The sequence below is a fragment of the Xiphophorus hellerii genome, chromosome 4 (assembly GCF_003331165.1).
Source record: "Xiphophorus hellerii strain 12219 chromosome 4, Xiphophorus_hellerii-4.1, whole genome shotgun sequence".
NCBI classification, from domain to species: domain Eukaryota; kingdom Metazoa; phylum Chordata; class Actinopteri; order Cyprinodontiformes; family Poeciliidae; genus Xiphophorus; species Xiphophorus hellerii.
Window position 1 is genome coordinate 18180050 of NC_045675.1, and position 17951 is coordinate 18198000.

Here is a 17951-nt window from a genome sequence, read left to right on the forward strand (position 1 = left end):
GAAGGAAATGTTTTAGATAGCTTGCCTTACACAGTTAACTGCTATAAATTTGAACTGCTAGAATAATGCAGCAGTTCATGTACCACTCAGCTTCACAATTTTATGACAGGCAGGGGAAAGTATACGATCTTCTTCCTGGGAACAAAAAGAAAAAAAAAAGAAAAAGATGTGAGCTCCTCTGTTTTGCTTTTTATCTGTTGCAGACAAGTAGCTTACAACTTCCAGCCTCCTGACAAACCTCATTTGTCATGTGATGGAGTGCCTGAAATACTCCTCTTGTGGCAGACAAACAGTGGCGCCAAGTCAATGGCCAAACTAATCAATAATGGTTTTGGTAAAAGGCAAAAGCCTGTCTGATGGGAAAAATCTGTGGTTTTAGATTCTAATCGCTGTTGAAGTCATGTCACAAGGAATGCTGTTTATCTCTCTGAACAAAGCTGGACTTGTGTTAGCCTTAAATACATTTAAATACATTTTTATTGGGTTTCTGGGTAGTTTAACCTTGCTATAGACGGACATTTATCTTTTCTCTTTTCAGTGCAGAATGACAGAAACTTAAATCCAAAAGTGATTTTACAATCTGATGTGAAATGTGAAATATAACAGATCAGGTTACCATAATGTAGTTTGATAACTAAAATCACTTTCTTCTTTCTGTAACTATGTTATTTCTTATAGATATGTGTTATGTTTGACTTTTATGTATACCTGCTTGCTATGAATTCTACAATCTATTAAAATTAAAAGACATGGTCTTATAAGACTTTTTGGTCTTCTTAGCCTATCCTGCACAGCTGCTTTTTAATCTGTCGTATTGTTCTTATTGTTTGTGTAAAAATAAATTACAATTATAATAGAATTTATCTTAGGTGCTCTAAAAATGGTATCTTATTCAGTCATAAAATACATTTAAAAATTTGTGGTATAACTAATTATGCAACTAACTATGGAACACAATGCGTTGTTGTGTGAAAAAACCTTATACGGATAAATTAAATGAGATACCAGTGGCGATTTGGTATGGATCATGGTATTTCCTAGAAGTGAAGCCCCAGAATCACACAAAACACTGGGTCTGATCTGAGTGCAGCTTCTCAATCTTTCTTCTTATAAGTTTTATTTCTAATTAGACAACCCACAATGTGGGTGAAGCTTGTATTTACAAAACCAAACTATAACATCTTCTGGCTTCTTGTTTCAGACAAGCAGTCCGAAGATCTAAGGCGCTACTGTAATATTTGTCCACCAGGTGGCGACAAACATCAAGATAAATCCAGGTGCCACAGAGAATAACTGGTCTCATATTTAGATATTGAAGGTTAGTTGTTGTACTAAGCTAAATGACTAGAAATCTAGCAAATTACTTTAGGTCAATATTTGGGCATATACTTAACAGGTGTCAGGTATTGAGCAGAGTGGATTACCTTTAGGACTTTTGTCCCTTTTCGCTTTCCTTAGTCATCCACCGGCGGAAAAGTTTGCTTGATGAGCAACGTAGTGAGCTAAAATGATTACTTCTAAGAGGTAAGAGCACTTGGTGAATTTTATAAGAAGCAGCTGTCACTGAAAAAATACTTATTCCGTATGTGTGTCACTTTTGTTCCAATTAGTTTTTAGTCTTATTTATAAAAGCTAAAATCATCCGGGAATGTTCACATTCCGTCTCCATGGTAACTGTAGGGAATGCCCTCCTAACATAAAACTAAGGCGTTTAGATTGTTTTATGCCAAAATAATAGTGGCTATGAGTCGGAGCCACTTATTCTAACGACACAAAAAACCGGACGGCAGTGATGTTTGATTAATAACCTCTTTTTAGTTGTTCTCATTTTATTAAAATAATCATGCAATGTTTACTACTAGCTAGCTCAAGCTGTTTTTGGCATTTCCCTGTTATGTACTCTGCTAAAAAAAAAACATTTTAAAGTCACAAAAAACACTTAAACGGCCCCAAAATATTTCCACAAGGTGTTAAAAGTTACTTCACATGTAAATGTCTCCTCAGAGTTTTTGAAGACCTATATTATTTTTGTCCATTCGTAAAAATGATCATTTGAGTTAGTAGGACAATGTCTGTGGCGCATTGCAGTCTTATTTATGGACTGTATTTTCCTCCAAGTTACCTTTGGAAATGAATTTGATTTGCTCTTGTTTCTGCAGTGGCCTAAATTTTTTTTTTTTTACCCGTCTCTTCTCCTCGCTTCCCAAGGCTGAGCCCAGCAAGAGCAGAGATTAGCTTTAACCAGGATTAAACCAATGAGGAAAATTTGAATTTGTTGGCCCTTATCTTCTAGCAACATGTGGAGTGCCCTAAGCGAATGGCAGAATTTGATCTTTTGCTTCCCAATAGCAAAGCATGTGTTTTTTCCCCCCCAGTAGACACTTATCATACTTGACCATTGAAGACAGGGGGGGGCTTTTAAATGGTTTGTTTATAAGGAAACAACATGCACTTGTTTGCTGCATCAGAATTACAGCTTAACCCCTTGACATCCTTCTAATAGGAGCCTAAAAACAGTGCACTGGTGCTATTTGTCTGAGAAGTTAGTTGATCAACAGATAGTTTAGTCTTCAATTAGATATGCCTACCATATAGTTTAAAACATTTGGACTCAAGTATATACTGAAAATCACAGTGCTTTGCAACCTATTCTCATACCTTTGACTTTGTTTTATATTTTGCCACTGTACAATCACAAACTTTGTGGTATTTTACTGGGTTTTAACGTAAAATAAGGTAGCATAACCGTTAAGTGGAAGGAATAGCATCCATCTGTCCATCCATCCACTGTTCCAGGAGGGAACATCAGACATCCAAACAAGAAAAAAAGTTGATTTGAAACTCCTGTACAGTTCTATTTGTATTTTCCATTTTATGCATTTTTACACCAATACGCATTATTAAAACACTGATATGGCAGAGAATGTTTAGATGATCTCTTAAAATCCAGTGCAAACAACTCCCCTCCAAAGTCATATAATTTGTAGGCAGTGTCTACAAATTACTGTATTTCAGTAATCTCAGTAAAAATATGGTTGTTCTATGAAGGCCTCTGGTTTGTTAGAGACTGCACAGAGAAACACAGCAGAAAAGTCAGTAATATAGTTGTGGAGAAGTTACAGCAGGGTCTGGTTTTAAAGGATAGAGCCAAGTTTTGAATAACTTATGGACCAATTTTTAATCCATGATCTCAAAATTTAATGAATATAACATAACTCCAAACTGCTCACCAGAACTAAAATGCTGGGCAAGAAAAGCGTTAATCAGAAAAGCAGCATAGAGGCCCAAGGAGATTAAAGATCTACTGCTCAGGTAGATGAATCTGACAACAGGATAACTGTTACATTTGCACACCACAAATCTGGTCTTTTTTTAAAAAGTGGCAAGAAGAGAACAAAATTAAACTTCAAAGCTTGAAAGTGTGCAGAAAAATTAACACTTCGCCTAACACCAAACCTTCTCCATGGTTCTCCATGGTTGACGGCATTATACCATGGCCATGGTTTTATTCAGAAGGGACTGAAGAAGCTGATTAGATCCTGAGATAAAACCTCTTAGAGGCTGAAAAAGAACTGAGAGTGGTCTGAATATGCCATATTACTGTATGACAATATTTTTCTGATTTTATCCTAAAGAATCTCCTCTATTGTTTCTGAGCTGTCAATTACAATATACTTCAACAGTTCTTTAGTGAGTTGGCAGCTTTAATGCCTTAATCCTGATGTGTTATTGGTATATCATATTTAGCCCACAAGCTCTGATAATCTAGCTGCATAATATTAGGTTTCCCTCCAGAACTTATTGAAGTAGATGGGACATTTGCATTCTAAACATGCAATTTCTTGCCTCATCAGGTAACGTAATTCCACGCTTCATTAGGACTGTGAAGTTTATCATTAGTCATAAAAGCCAAGCTGTCAATAAATGATTAAGTTTCACATGAGTCAAATATAATATTAGGGCTTGAGTAAAATAGATAATAGTGCATATTTTGATTACATTTGCAGCAATTTAGTTTTTGTTTGATTTTCCAGGATATATTTTTGCAGCTTTGTGTTACAGCAGGAAAACATTACATAGCTTTAATCCTCACGGTCTTCATAGGAAGCAAGCCTCAATACAATAATTTAAATGTATCTTATGCAAAGAGTAACTACTTTTTAACTGCCTTTTTAATGTATATCTTACCTGTAGTCTTGCATACCTCAACAGATTAATTCACAGCATTGGTACAGTGATCCTTTAGTACAAAGTATCACACAACAAAACAGGAAAGATTTTATTAAACAAATAATAAAAAATAAACATGTTCAAAAATACAAATAAACACTCTCAAAAAAACAAAATCACAGAAATAAATTTGTTGTGACATTTTGATTTCATTGGCACCAACCATTATAACATTTGTCAAAGAGGGGGTTTTATGTGAAATCAACACTATATCATGTTATAATGTTATTCCCTCATCAAAAACACACTTGGAGTCTTGCTTTGATTCTTTCATGCATGTTTGAGGAATCCTTGAATTTCCTGTAGCAGCCATTTGGAGGTGCCTAAATGCTTGCTCCCACAAAGTTCCTTTCAGCTGCACTATTCAGCTAAGCTTCCGCCTCAGAGACCACCCATCCCCCTTACCTTCCTCACCTAGCTGTCTCAAATTAGCGGCAGCTTCTCATACAAAACACTTTGCAGTTCGACATTACAAAGAACGGCTATCAACGGCATAATGGCTGAATCGTAATGTCATGTTGAAAGCAGGAGCTTCTTAAAGAGACAAAAGCCTCATTTTAAGGTGTCGAATTTCTTTTAAGTTACAGGTGATATATGCAGCATTTCTATGACAACTGAAGTCACAATAGTTACTTGACACTATATGCCTCGAAAGTCCATTGTATTTTGCTACAAAATTTTGTAAAATTTGTCAAAGCTCATAGATCCTATTTTGTTCTGAACCCTGTAACTGCGTCAGATTTCCTACAAGAACCATACCGTATGGACTAGCACCCATATGGGGCATAGCCATCTCATGTGCTGTGCCCTCTACAACAATCCATTGGCAATGAAAAATGTATGGTTTGACTTTGGCTTTTAGAGTCCCTGTTGCAGTGTTATTGACACTGAGGGTGTGAGGCGGGATAAATATTCATTACCTTCAGCAAATGAAACACAAGCAGATCTGAAGAGAGAAAACTTACAAAAATGAGAGTCATCTATTCCTTGTGATCATGGTTTATTTTGTTGGAAAATATCTTTAGTTTGTGTGAAAATCATTAAAGAACTTGCTATTTGCAGCCATTGTGCATGTTCATTTTGTGCTAATGAAAGAAAGGTGGAAATTTCTCCCTTAAATGATGGAGAGGTAAGGGAAGTATGCACTTGACCTGTGATGGTCTGTCGGCTCTAATTACTTCCTGTTGAAACTGGAGATGAGGTGAACACAGTGTAAAAGGTTGACGGCAGTGTGTGTCTCCTGGGCTTAAGGTGTGTACTCGTGTTTACTTGTCTCTAATTGTGAGCGAGAGTGAAGACAAATTATTGTGGCTTAAATGTTTTACTAATCTTTGTCATCTATGTCATCAATACATGACCTAGTTCTGTAGTTTTTTTTAAATAGGCTCATTATCTTTTTACGTAAATGACAGAAAGAAAGGGCACACAAAGAATTTGGCTGTGCTGACTTAATGAAGTGAAACAGGGTCCTTGGATTTGGTCCTTCTGGGAGTGTTTTAAATCTCACAATATGAGTACAAAGTGCATTCTTAATGGGAAGCATTTAGGTCCACATGTGGCACTAGGGCATAGTTCTTAACCATGACTGCTTAGTGGTCTAAATCCCAGTTGTACATTTAGCAATCTGGTCATCCAAAATGCTCTTTTGTTGAAGCCTTGCATATCACTGATTGTGTCTTTGTTTCTTCATTAACAATTCTTTAGTGTTTCTTTTACCAACTTTACTTTAATACTGTGAAAACCTTTATCTTTGCAGAGTACTTGCATTCTTTATAGATAATAGTCCACTGGATTTCTGTCTTTTACTCCAAATCATGACAGATAGAATAAAAATAGCTGTTTTGGTCAGTATGATTTTTAGATTATGGTTAGGTTTCTTGCAAATGTTGCAAGTTCATACTAATATACACAAGAACAACAAAAAAGCTAAGTAAGTAATTAGTTTTGCATTTTTAACCGGTAGTTTGAGCTGTGGCTACTGGGAGACAGGTCTGAAGATTGCAGCTTGGCACTCGAGACTTAAAGCAATTTGTGACCCCTTTTAACGTCCAACTTCTCACCCTACGTTGACCTTGGTGTCCCATTTCCTTTGCATCAGAGATTAGAGGGGCAAGGATCATTCACCTCTGTCTCAAAAGATACCTGAGGCACATAAGACCCTGTTGGAGTCACTTCGGTTTCTCAGTGATACACTCATCACATTCCTCTGTCTTCCACAAATGAGCTCTGATTGAGATGATTGGAATTTCCAGAGGCTGTCACAATCATTTTGATTGGAAAATAGACATAAAATAATGGGAGAGACAGGCCTGTTATGAGAGCCCTGTCAGGGCTAAAATAATGCGTCGGAGTGAGGAGGTTAAAGACACTGCTTCCTTGTTAATAATTAATTGCTGTGCGTGTGGTGGATCCACTTCATCGCTCCTAGTCGTCACTTGATAATTGCTTTACATTTAATTTGGCTTCAGAGACTGTTTTTCAAGCTGGCTAAATTGTGCTTAAAGTGAATATAGGCTTAAGCAGAGGCAACAGTCAGGTTTTCAGGGAAATAAAGACTAAAGATGGTATTTCTTATCTGTTGTCCAGTCATGCTGCTGTTGGCATTTGATTAAATTTGAAAACACAATTATTTAAACAGGTATTCATTGTTTTTGGAAAAACATTGAATTTAGTCTTTTGAACATAACATTTTACTTCATACCTTCTTGTTTTTTTAATGTAGGATATAAGCAGATGTTATTAAGGAAGGCATGAAGCATCAGTCGACAGCGACCCCTGGTGCTACATCTAACAGGGAGGTTCCTGTTATACGCCTCCAATCGGATTCAGAACTATGGGTAAGGAAAGTTTCTGCTTAGAAGTCTTAATGACCTGGTAAGAGCTGCATGATATCTGGAAAAAATGTGACATGTGATATTGTAGGCCACATTGCAATGACAATATGATTTGTGATAATTAATCCAATATGGAATTTATAGTGTTGAAGCCTTTGTGCTTTGAGTCCTTTGCAAACATACCTTTGATAACTGGGAGTTTAACCAGGTACTGAAAGAAAATTAAATTAGTTATTTTAATTTCAGCAAAATCTTTTTATTGAAAACTTGAATCTGTCTGCAGCTGCTGCAATGTATTTTCTTTTGGACTTTTGCAGAATATCTTATTTTGCTGCATTACACAATAAATATTACTAAACATGTTTCTAGTTATTTAGTGCATGAATGTGTGGTATGAAAAAGGAATATTTATTGTGAGCATATTAGTTTTTACAATACTGATATTTCATGCACTGATACCGCAATGATGCTAAATGTGTGACATATTGTGTAGCTCTAATGGTTGTGTGTGTTTGTGTCACTGAAACAATTAACTCGAATTGCTCCAGAAGAAGTTCAATCTCTACTTTCTTTTGCCGAGGCCGCTTTCTTTGGGGAATTTGACCGCTCTGTTTGCCACATGCAAAGCAGCCAGTGCTCAGTCTTGCATGCACACAGATAATAATCAAGTTAATTAGACCTGAGATTGAATGAACTGCAGCAGCAACTTAATCATTTGTGAGTTGATTAAAAATACTATATTCTGCAGCGCTAGAAACTAGAAATCTGGCATGTTTACCTCAAATTAGGCCATGTATCAAAGTTAAGGTGAAAGTGTTTGGTTTGCAGAGTCCTAATCACAGACTGAGCTATTGACAATTTGCTACAAATGCATTAATGTTTTCCTTTCTTTTATTCCACTCAGAAAATTTATGAATTTGGAAAGACATTGGGTCAAGGAAGTTTTGGAGTTGTTTATGAAGCCACTCACATCGCGACACAAACAAAATGGGCGATAAAGGAGGTTCGCAAACCAGCGGTGAGTCCTGCTTTTACTGATTAAAAAGCTACACCTGTTAAAGAAGCCCATGTAACAAGAGCAATCAATTCTTCTATACTTTTTCATTCTGCCACAACTTTTGTCACAGGCAGGAAGTTCAAAGTTTAAGATGTTGGATAACGAAATAAACATCCTCAAGCAAGTAGACCATGCTCACATAATACATCTTGAAGTAACCTACAATACACCTACGGTAATGACTGCTTTTCCTTGGGCCTCAATCTCAACATAAATTCTCATCAAATGTACGATTGATAATACTTATTTTTTACTACTAAGTCTTACTGAACTGAAATGACCTTGTTTCCCATTTTGTTCCCAGAAGATTTGTCTGGTCACTGAGCTCTGCAGAGGAGGCACCCTGAAGCAGCAGCTCCATCAAAAAAAATTCTTTACAGAGGATGAAACGAGAAAAATTATATATTATTTAGCTGATGCAGTCGTCTACCTTCATAAAAGAGGTGATGTATATTTAGCAGACTAACAGTAGTGTGTGAATATAGTTTACGGACAAGGCTTAGACAGATAATGTAATAGACAGAAAATGCAAAGTGTATTTTGATCATGCCATTTGTTTAGTTGGTATCTTTATATTCGAAAACCACCAGAAATATAAGAAACTAGTCCTTATAGCAAACAATAATAATCAGTTCAATATTAAATAAAGTAGTTGAGAAGGCCACCTCATTATCTCATGAAATAAACTAATAGCCACAAGTCTATCAATAATCAGTCTGAAAGGTTCTGGTCCAAGATGGTTCTATTAAGGCAGTGAGCTCTAACAACATATTTTATAGAAAATAAATTATAAGAAGTACTTATTATGTTGATTAATGAAAATGTTATGCTTCATGTAGAGATCATTCGTTCCTCATTAAGAAAGGCTTGAGAATTAGTGTCTTTAGCCATTTGACATAATATTGCAAAAAGAAAAGAAAATGTTTTACCTTATGATTAAATCTTTGCGTTGTTGTAAGTGACTACTTGCTATTGTCCTGATCCCTGTTCCTTGTCTGCATGGCTGACTTTTCTCACCTTCACTGATATTTGTACTTATGTTGGTTGGTAGCTTTGAACCAAATCCCTTATTTGCAAATGACTTATCAAAGTTTTGAATATTCTTAAGTGTTGATTTGGTTTTCTCTGATTTTTATACTAATCCAGAACTCGTCACATCCACCACCTTTGTATTGAAAATATTGTTCTCATTCACTAACTTTATAAATAATCAATTTTCACATACACCAATTAAAGTGTAGCCGTCTCGAAGCAATTTAGAAAGTGGTGAAAAATATTCATCAGAACACTTACAAGTGATTATATTTTTTTCTTTTTTACATGTTTTTTGTATTTATTATTCATGCTAGGTATTTGCATTAGAGTGGTACAATAACTAAATAAGGTTGACATTTAATAAAAAGAGGTTCCTTCTTTCTAATCTTTAGTTTTCCTTTGCAGATATAGTGCACCGGGACCTGAAACTTGAAAACATTCTTGTGAAGAATTGTCCTGATGATAATGACAACTGGTTTGACATTAAGGTAAAGTTGTGATATAAACATGTAATTAAATGTTTCATCACGTGGTTTCCTTTCTCTCCATGAATTTAAAGAAAGCCTCATTAGAACCCATTTTATTTAATTAATCTTAATATAGGTAAAGGCCTGATTTAATGTCTTTTTTGATACCCATATTCTCGCAAAGATTAAGTTGTTTCCCAGCACATAATCATCAAATAACATTATTTTGTCTGAACTCATAAAACATACAGTTGATAGCAGAGGCAAAAAGGAGGTAGTTACTTAGTCTATTTTTTCTGCTCAAGTACGTAATTATAAACACATTAAGAATAGGAAGTGTGTCTGAATGTATTTTATTTATAAGTTCTGCATGCTGTAGTACCAAAACAGGAGACCTGAGACATTTATTGAAAGTCTTTTTCTTAAGTGCTGTTGTGCACCTAGGTGGCAGACTTTGGACTGTCAGTGAAGGCAGACGGTGTTGGGATTAGGAAGGTATTGACGGATGCCTGTGGGACGCTTCTCTATATGGGTATTCTCTCTATAAGTAATATTTACCATATTATGCTCAATAAATTAAGTTGAATATATACAACCACTGCTGAAGACCAAAGGTTTGGACACACTTTCTCATTGAATTCAATGAGAAAGTGTGTCCAAACTTTTGGTCTGTATTGAGTACAGACCAAAAGTTTGGACACACAGTTCTGCCCAAACTTTTGGTCTCTACTGTATCAACAGGTCATATGACTTGTTGATAAATTGGCTCAAAATAATTTTTCTTTGGATTTCCACCTATTTGTGTCCAGACAGGACTTACAGGAGTTGTTCGCCTACTTCATAAACTAAGTTGTAGGCTTTGAACTTTGTAATCATTTTTACTAGTGTTATAGCAGACACTAGTCTGTCCCAGGCTGACTGTGAATGTCAGTGTGAAAGATAAAACACTCAAATTTTTAAGGAAATCAAAGAGACGTCTGACAAAGTGTACAAATTTCACCACATTCCAGTGGATACACTGAATTTCACCTGATTTGTCAAATTCTGCAATTCTGCTGTAGTTTCACCACATCACGGTGGCTGTTCAAAAGTCTAGAACTACAGCTTTGTGTGTTTTCTAGAAGCAGCTTCAAAGGATCATTACTACTCAGAAGTGTTTTAACGTGTATGTTTTGGTCCCAAGGTTTCTGTAACTGAAAAAAAAAAAAGCCATTCGTGTGTGATTTTCAGCCCCTGAAATGATGAGTGCCCGCGGTTACAGCCATTGGTGTGATGTTTGGAGCATCGGAGTCATTATGTTTATGCTGTAAGTAGGAACACTTCAACTACTTCCTAATCACCTTGAATTAGAAGTAGACATGACTGAAATATGTCTACCTGTAGGCTTTGTGGAGAGCCTCCATTTCATTCCAAATCAAAGGAGAGACTGCTCAAGAAAATTATGCGCAAGGAAGTACAATTTACTCAACCCATTTGGGCCACAGTTAGTGATGGAGGTGAAATTTTTTCTTAAACCTCACTGTTAACAATGGTTAAACAATACCCACTTTAGCCAACTGGTTTCTGTCTTAACAGGAAAATATCTCCTGACTTGCCTTCTAAAGGCTGACCCTGCTTACCGCATGTCTGCTCATCAACTGCTAGATCATCCCTGGATTACAGTAGGGCACCGGCTCCTCTTCTGCATTTCTGAACTTTAAGTGGCCGACACAAAGAGGTCTTATGGGAGACTTTTCCAACAGGGCGATACAACTGTGCCTTTGGGCCCGAGCAACGTGTTGGAGATGATGAGTCACTACGTGGGAAACGAAGAAGGTAATAATGAAGATGAATTCAAATGTTGTTCTTTCCAAGCTATGATCAAAATCTTCCAGTAACTGACATTAGGTAAATGTTGCTGAATGGAGCAGAATGGACAAAACAAGCATATTGGTGTATTTCTAGTGTGTGGAAGATGAAATAATCCTGGAGCACAATTAATTTTGAAGGCTTCATAAGTGTTAAGCAATCAGCAGAGCATAAATTCTCAAATTCATAATCAGAAATTTCAGTCATAATCCTAAACCTTTAAGGCTTTAAGGTGAACTTAAATCTTAAAGTTCACCTTTAATAATATGAACAATATTGTTATGGTTAGACACAGAGTTGAACTTGATCCTTCTGTGGATTTGTATTTTTCCTTTTTTTTATAAAAAAAAAAACGATTAAAAATTTGAAAAATGTCATAGCAAAAATGATGACTGATTTGTTTGGCTATACGTACAGTTAAAAAGCTGACCTTACTACTTGCTCAAATAAAATATGAAATGTAACTATCATATAAATATACAGGAAACCTTTATGTTCTCAAATAGCTTGGTATGAAAATTACACTGCAAAAACACAAAATTATTAGTATTTCTGGTCTAGTTTCTAGTGCAGATACGTTAGTACCCTTGACATAAGACACAACTAACTTACAATAAACTTTCTATCAAGACATAAGAGTTTGTTTGAAGTCAGTAATTTCTTTATATTTATAAAATGTACTAGTTCCACTGGCAGATTATGTCACTTATAACATCTGACGGTGGAACTAGTACTTTTGGTCAATATTAAGGATTCATCCTTAATATTGATTTATTGAAAACAAGCTCATATATCTTGCTGGAAAGTTACTTACAAGTCAGTTTTGTCTAATTTCAAGTGTAGTAAGATATTTTTACTCAAAACTGGATCAAAGATACTTGATGAGATTTTGTGTTTTTGCAATTTAGGTGTCCTATTGCTGATTAATATCTTTTTCAGAAGAAGGAAGTGAGACTGAGAATGACTCTCTGTCCACCTCTTCGGAGGAAGCTGAAGAGCCATGCCTGGACATTATCTGCTTGCCCTCAACGAAAGGCAGCCTTTGTGAGTCCCCAAAGGTTGCAACAGCACAGGTTTCCCCTGAGAGAAGCACCTCCAGACCATCCACATCTACCAAGCTGGTACTGTTTGTCTGTTTAACACAACTCTGCAGTACTGTCCATCTAAGAAACCTCTCATGTGTTCAAGGGCTGTTTGTGATAGCTAATGTTGTTTCTGCTCTCATATACAGTGCTTTGCAAAGTATTCATACCTCTTATATTCTTTTAGATTAGATTTGGGATTTTATGTAGTAGACCAGGGGTCGGCAACCCTACATGTTGAAAGAGCCATTTTGGACCAAAAAAACCCCAAAAAACAAAATCTGTATGGAGCCGCAAAAAATTAAAAGCCTTATCTAAGGTTTATAATAATTTTGTAACTCGGAAAATCTGCTCCAAAATGCAGTTTGCGTAACGATCGCTCTTTGTAAATAATCGCCGTTAAGTGTGTGATCGAAAAAACAACAAAACGGAAGTGCATAACATTCCCCTTATCTGGGCAACAAACGGAGTGCGATAAAACACAACCTGCAGTTATAAAATAAAACAGCAGCCATTTGAAAAGGTAACGTATATAAAATTAAATTAATACAGTTTAAGTTTGATTTCTGTGCAAATGCCAAGCAAGTCAGTGAAAGGGTAAAACATAGCAGCATCCTCTTCTCTTTTGACACGCAACCCTCCTCGGACCTGAGCAACAAAACACAGTAATATCGCATTATGTCATTCTAAATATATACTGACAAAAATCACTAATCATTTATAAAAACAAGCACTTTGTTACTCAATATATGTGCCTATAGCAGCATTGTGTTCTTAAGTGTTTAATGTGACTTCTGTTTACGGACATCACTGGACAGCTTCTCAACATCGGGCATGTAAGATGCAACTTTAATCCTGACGCGGCAGCTAATGTAGCGCCTTCCCTGGAAATGTCTTTCCACATTACCATATTTTTCAGACTATTAGCCGCTACTTTGTCCCCACGCTTTGAACCATGCGGCTTATTGCCAGGTGCGGCTTATGTATGTACGTTTCAGTGATTTTCAAAAAAAAATTGTAGGTGCGGCTTATAGTAAGGTGCGCTCTATAGTTTGGAAAGTACGATACTCTTTTGGTTATTTGACAACTTCTCGCTACAGAGCAAACGTTCAGGTAATCCTTTCGCATTGGCAATGAATACAAATGATTCGGTCCAAGAATTGTAGAATCTCTCCTCAGCTATATTTTTCTTTTCCCCTTTGCTCTCCATGGGCCCACCACACACCCATCAGGTTGTTTACAACAGCCACATGCCTCGCACCCCGCCCAACTGAAAGAAACGTGTGTCACAGGCTATGACGCAAATCTTCGTTGACAGAAATGTTGAAATTTAATATTTATTCGACACATTTTTATAGCATTGGAAAATGTTGTGAATGATTGTGTCACGTTTGTCCTCCTACAGAAACCATATTAAAACAAAAAATATATTTCCCACCCCCATCTTTTTCCACTTTCAAAAATTTTTTGAAAAAGCTCCAGAGAGCCACTAGGGCAGCGCTAAAGAGCCGCATGTGGCACTAGAGCCGCAGTTTGCCGACCCCTGTGATAGGCCAACACAAAGTAGTGAATATTTGCAAAGTGAAAGAAAAATTTTACCTTTTTTTAACTAATACTGAAAAATGTTTATAGAGTACCAGTTTTGCTGGTTTTGGGACTTATTATTGCCCAATGTTGCCCAATTTTGTGCTTTAATGCAAACCAGCACAAGCACCAAAGTCATTTTCTGTTGTCTCAATTTGATTAATGTGTAGACTTTGACTGGGCCATTTTAAAACATCTTTGGCAGCATATATTACTCTATTGCTCTTCTAGGCTTGGTCTACGTTTATCTCATCTTTTCACTAACTCTGACCAACTGTGCTGTTCCATCTGAAAATAAGCATCCCCTCAGCATGATACTGCCAACACCATATCACACTGTTCAATTTCAAGTTTTAACTGACCAGACACTTTCTCCCACATTTGCTTTCCTTTAACAATGGCTTTTTTTTTAAAAGCCACACTTCTGTTGAGGTCAGACTTGCGGATTTCTCATGGTTTAACAGATTCTTCCACCTGAGCTGTGGATCTGTCTCTGATTAATGCTTGTCTTTATAGTTTAGATGCACTGTCATGATTTTGTAGGCTTACACCAGGGGCATACTCTTTCCATTTTTAGAAGATCGGAATGAATAGCACTCTGTGTTCAAAACTTTAGATGTTATTCTAAAACCTAGCCCTGCTTTAAGGTTCTCTGCAGCTTTATCCTAGCCCTGTGTGGTGTGTCGCTTGTTCTCCAGGATGCAATTTGTTCACTAATGTTCTCTAGCAAAGCATTTAGGCCTTCACAAAATACCTTTACTTCTACTGAGACTCAATTTGGCTGTGGTTGGCTGTATTCACTAAGAAGGTGAATACAGCTTCTTAGTTGCCCCTGATTTTTTTAGGGGTATACCTACGGTGGGGGATAAACAACTAAATGCAAGAGTTCTTTTATTGGTTAAAAATGTTTGAAAGCCTAGTGTCCCATTGAAATAAATTAAATTTAATGGTTGTATAATGTTAAAGTCCATCCATCCATTCATTCATTCATCGTGGGTCACAGGGGAACTGGTGCCTATCTCCAGTCATCATTGGCTGAGAGGTGGGGTAAACCCTGGACAGGTCGCCAGTCGGTCACAGGGCAATACAGACCCCCCCCCCCACACACACACACACACCCACCTCCGCACATACACACCCACACACAACAAAAATAACATGCACACTCACATCTAAGGACAATTTAGAGAGACCTGTTTTGTACTTTGGGCGAACAAACACATGCAGAACGTGCAAACTCCATATAGAAAGACCCCAAGCCGGGATTCAAACCCAGGCAACAGAGCTAACAGCTGCTCCTCGCTTGGCAGCCCTGGATGTCAGCGTTTTTAACGGATATGAATACTTTTGTGAGGCATTATAATTTACCTTGACAGCTCTGAGACAACAGCACTGCCACACACTGCAAAGGTTTGTTGAACTGCCAGATCCTTTCAGTTCAATTTCTATTTAAGTCTTCATTGTTACGTTCTTATTATGTCACATATTTGATTTTTAGCTTAAGACTGCCAATATCTTCTGATATGTAATTGTCCTCATTTGCTTTATTCTTTCATATTGCATTTGACACCGAATCACCACTAGATGGTGCCAGATTTTCCTCTTAAAAAGATGGTGTTAAAAGTAGAGACTTTTAGTTGTTTTATGTTGATGTCTGAGCTGTCTGAGATGAATATGTATCTGATTTTTACAGCATCTTAGTAGAAAAAATTCAACCCAGCTGAGTGCAGTATCGGAAAAATCTTCAGACAAGACGGATACAACACAGAAGTCGACCAGTCTCTCAACAAAGTCAGAGGAGAAGGGCCATTCATCTAGCCGTAAAACAGAAACACCTCTGCCACATGGCAAAGCAAAAAAGCAACACAAAAAAAAAAAGAAAAAAAAGGATAAATCCACCTCATCAGAGCAAAAAAGCAAAACGAAAGATAAAGAAATAAAGGGGAAAAAATGAGTCGAATCAATCATATGAGAAAATGTAGAAGGGAATTGTAGTGTTTTGATAATTTTAATATTTATGCATTTCTGTTTTTTTTATTTTTTATTTTTTAGCAGATGTGGTGCTACCCCAACTGTGCTGGCTGGGGAAGAAGCAGGGGCTGTAGTGTCAAAGGAACGGGCCTCACATGTAATGTGACAATAGTTCAATATGCCTAAACCCATTGCACTTTGGGTGTGCAGCCTAAGCAGTGCTACCTTGTGCCAACGCGAAGGCTCTACTCTGAGCTGTTTTTCCAGCTAGACAAAAGTAAAATCATCAGACAGGTAAAACATGTTTTTTTTTTGTTTGTTTTTTTTTAAGAGACGTTAACATGGGAGAATAAATACTTTCTTATCAGGGTCTACCGATACAGTTACCTTACAGAAAGACAGATTCAGTGAAAAAAAGTTACCTTGGAAACTTACACAAAGTGAATGCAGTAGTCATCTGTTTATTGCTGCTAGCAAATAATATAAATGTTATCTTTTTACCTTTACTCTCTGCTAATATTTCCCTTTTTATATTGTATTCTTATCTTGTTTCACTGCTACATGCACAGATAGGGAATAAAAAGATTGAAATGAACCAAACCTGAAACAGATTTGGCACTAGGCTAAATGTAGTGTGTGAATTTTATTTTACATATGCGCATGCTACTGTGGCACATGTACACATCCAGGGTTTGATTTGTGTTTTAAGAATTGCATATTTAACTGCAGAGACACTAAAACAGAATACAAACGATTAGTTTGGATATCATTTCACAACACCGAACTAAGCAAAAGGGATTTTGCTCCCTTTGTGCTCTGACCTCTCAATCCCAAAGCGTTGCATATGCAGTGACTGCACCCACTCAGTGTCAAAACAGAGAAACTGTCACACAGGCTGGTTACGCTCCATCTAAATGCAGAGGATTGGGACTGAGGGCAGCCACGGGTCTAATCTCGTTTGGAGGCCACTGAAAGCAGCAGCAGCTACTTTGAGGGCACTGCCATTCAAGCACAGGTTTTTCCCCCCGCTGTAGAGAGAATAATCCCCAGCACAGATACAACATTAACGTATCCAAGCATAACACACAGAGGGTGAATTTCAAATCCACCCATTTGCATCTTGAAGTGAATGAGTGCCAACAATGGGCCCGTGTTCCTCCACAGGCTTTATGTTTTAGTGCACATGTGAGAATGTAGCCTGATCAGTTTTATATTTGTTTTTAGGACACAAGCGATTGTTGATAAAAAGCTGCTTGCCAAAAAACAACAAAAAAAGGAATGCTCTGCTACTGCAGAATTACTGACATGCTGAATGTCTCTGGTTTACTCAGATTGCTATAAAACAGCAGATGGAGCTGTAGTTAGTTGCTGAATTCATTAATTTGAGCTGTACCTAAAGCTACCTAATTTTCAGCATGAGGATGTGTAATTAGAATTGAGTGCTTGAGCCACTGCCCATTAAAAAATGTGATTTCCATGTAATCTGTCTCTAATTAATATGTTGTATGCTTATACCTCGACAGTCCATGTAGTTAAAATAAAATTGTTAAGACGTGACTCCTGTCGAGTGTTGTCTTGTAATTTTGTTTTTAAATAATTTGAGAATTTAACAAAAAGCACACAAATAATGATTTGTGTAGTTAGTTAAACATACTTCACATTTGCATAAAATCTATTTACATAGTTGCTTGTTGGGCCAATTGTGTTCTAGTGGAGATGGCATTTCTCCACATGCTCACCTATATTAATTCATTTTTTTTTCAAAGCAAAATGTCCATACAACAAATCCAAACAATACTTGTGTGTATGTGTGTGTTAGGGTTGGGCAATTCTAAGATGATAT

The 17951-nt window shown here is 36.8% G+C and overlaps 1 protein-coding gene across 2 annotated transcripts; it reads left to right on the forward strand.

Annotated features, from left to right (window-relative positions):
- Positions 1-1407: 1407 nt before the first annotated feature.
- stk33 (serine/threonine kinase 33) lies at positions 1408-17665 on the forward strand. 2 transcript variants are annotated; one of them, XM_032559767.1, is made up of 13 exons: positions 1408-1524; positions 6953-7067; positions 7969-8082; positions 8192-8296; positions 8429-8564; positions 9562-9644; positions 10068-10155; positions 10854-10929; positions 11007-11119; positions 11199-11284; positions 11366-11438; positions 12411-12592; positions 15831-17665. In XM_032559767.1, the coding sequence occupies exons 2-13, from the start codon at positions 6981-6983 to the stop codon at positions 16089-16091; spliced, it is 1404 nt and encodes a 467-aa protein (XP_032415658.1). In that variant the 5' UTR covers positions 1408-1524; positions 6953-6980; the 3' UTR covers positions 16092-17665. The 2 variants fall into 2 exon arrangements, with proteins under 2 accessions (XP_032415658.1, XP_032415657.1); XM_032559766.1 differs by having other exon boundaries at positions 1409-1524; positions 8426-8564.
- The last annotated feature ends 286 nt before the right edge of the window (positions 17666-17951 follow it).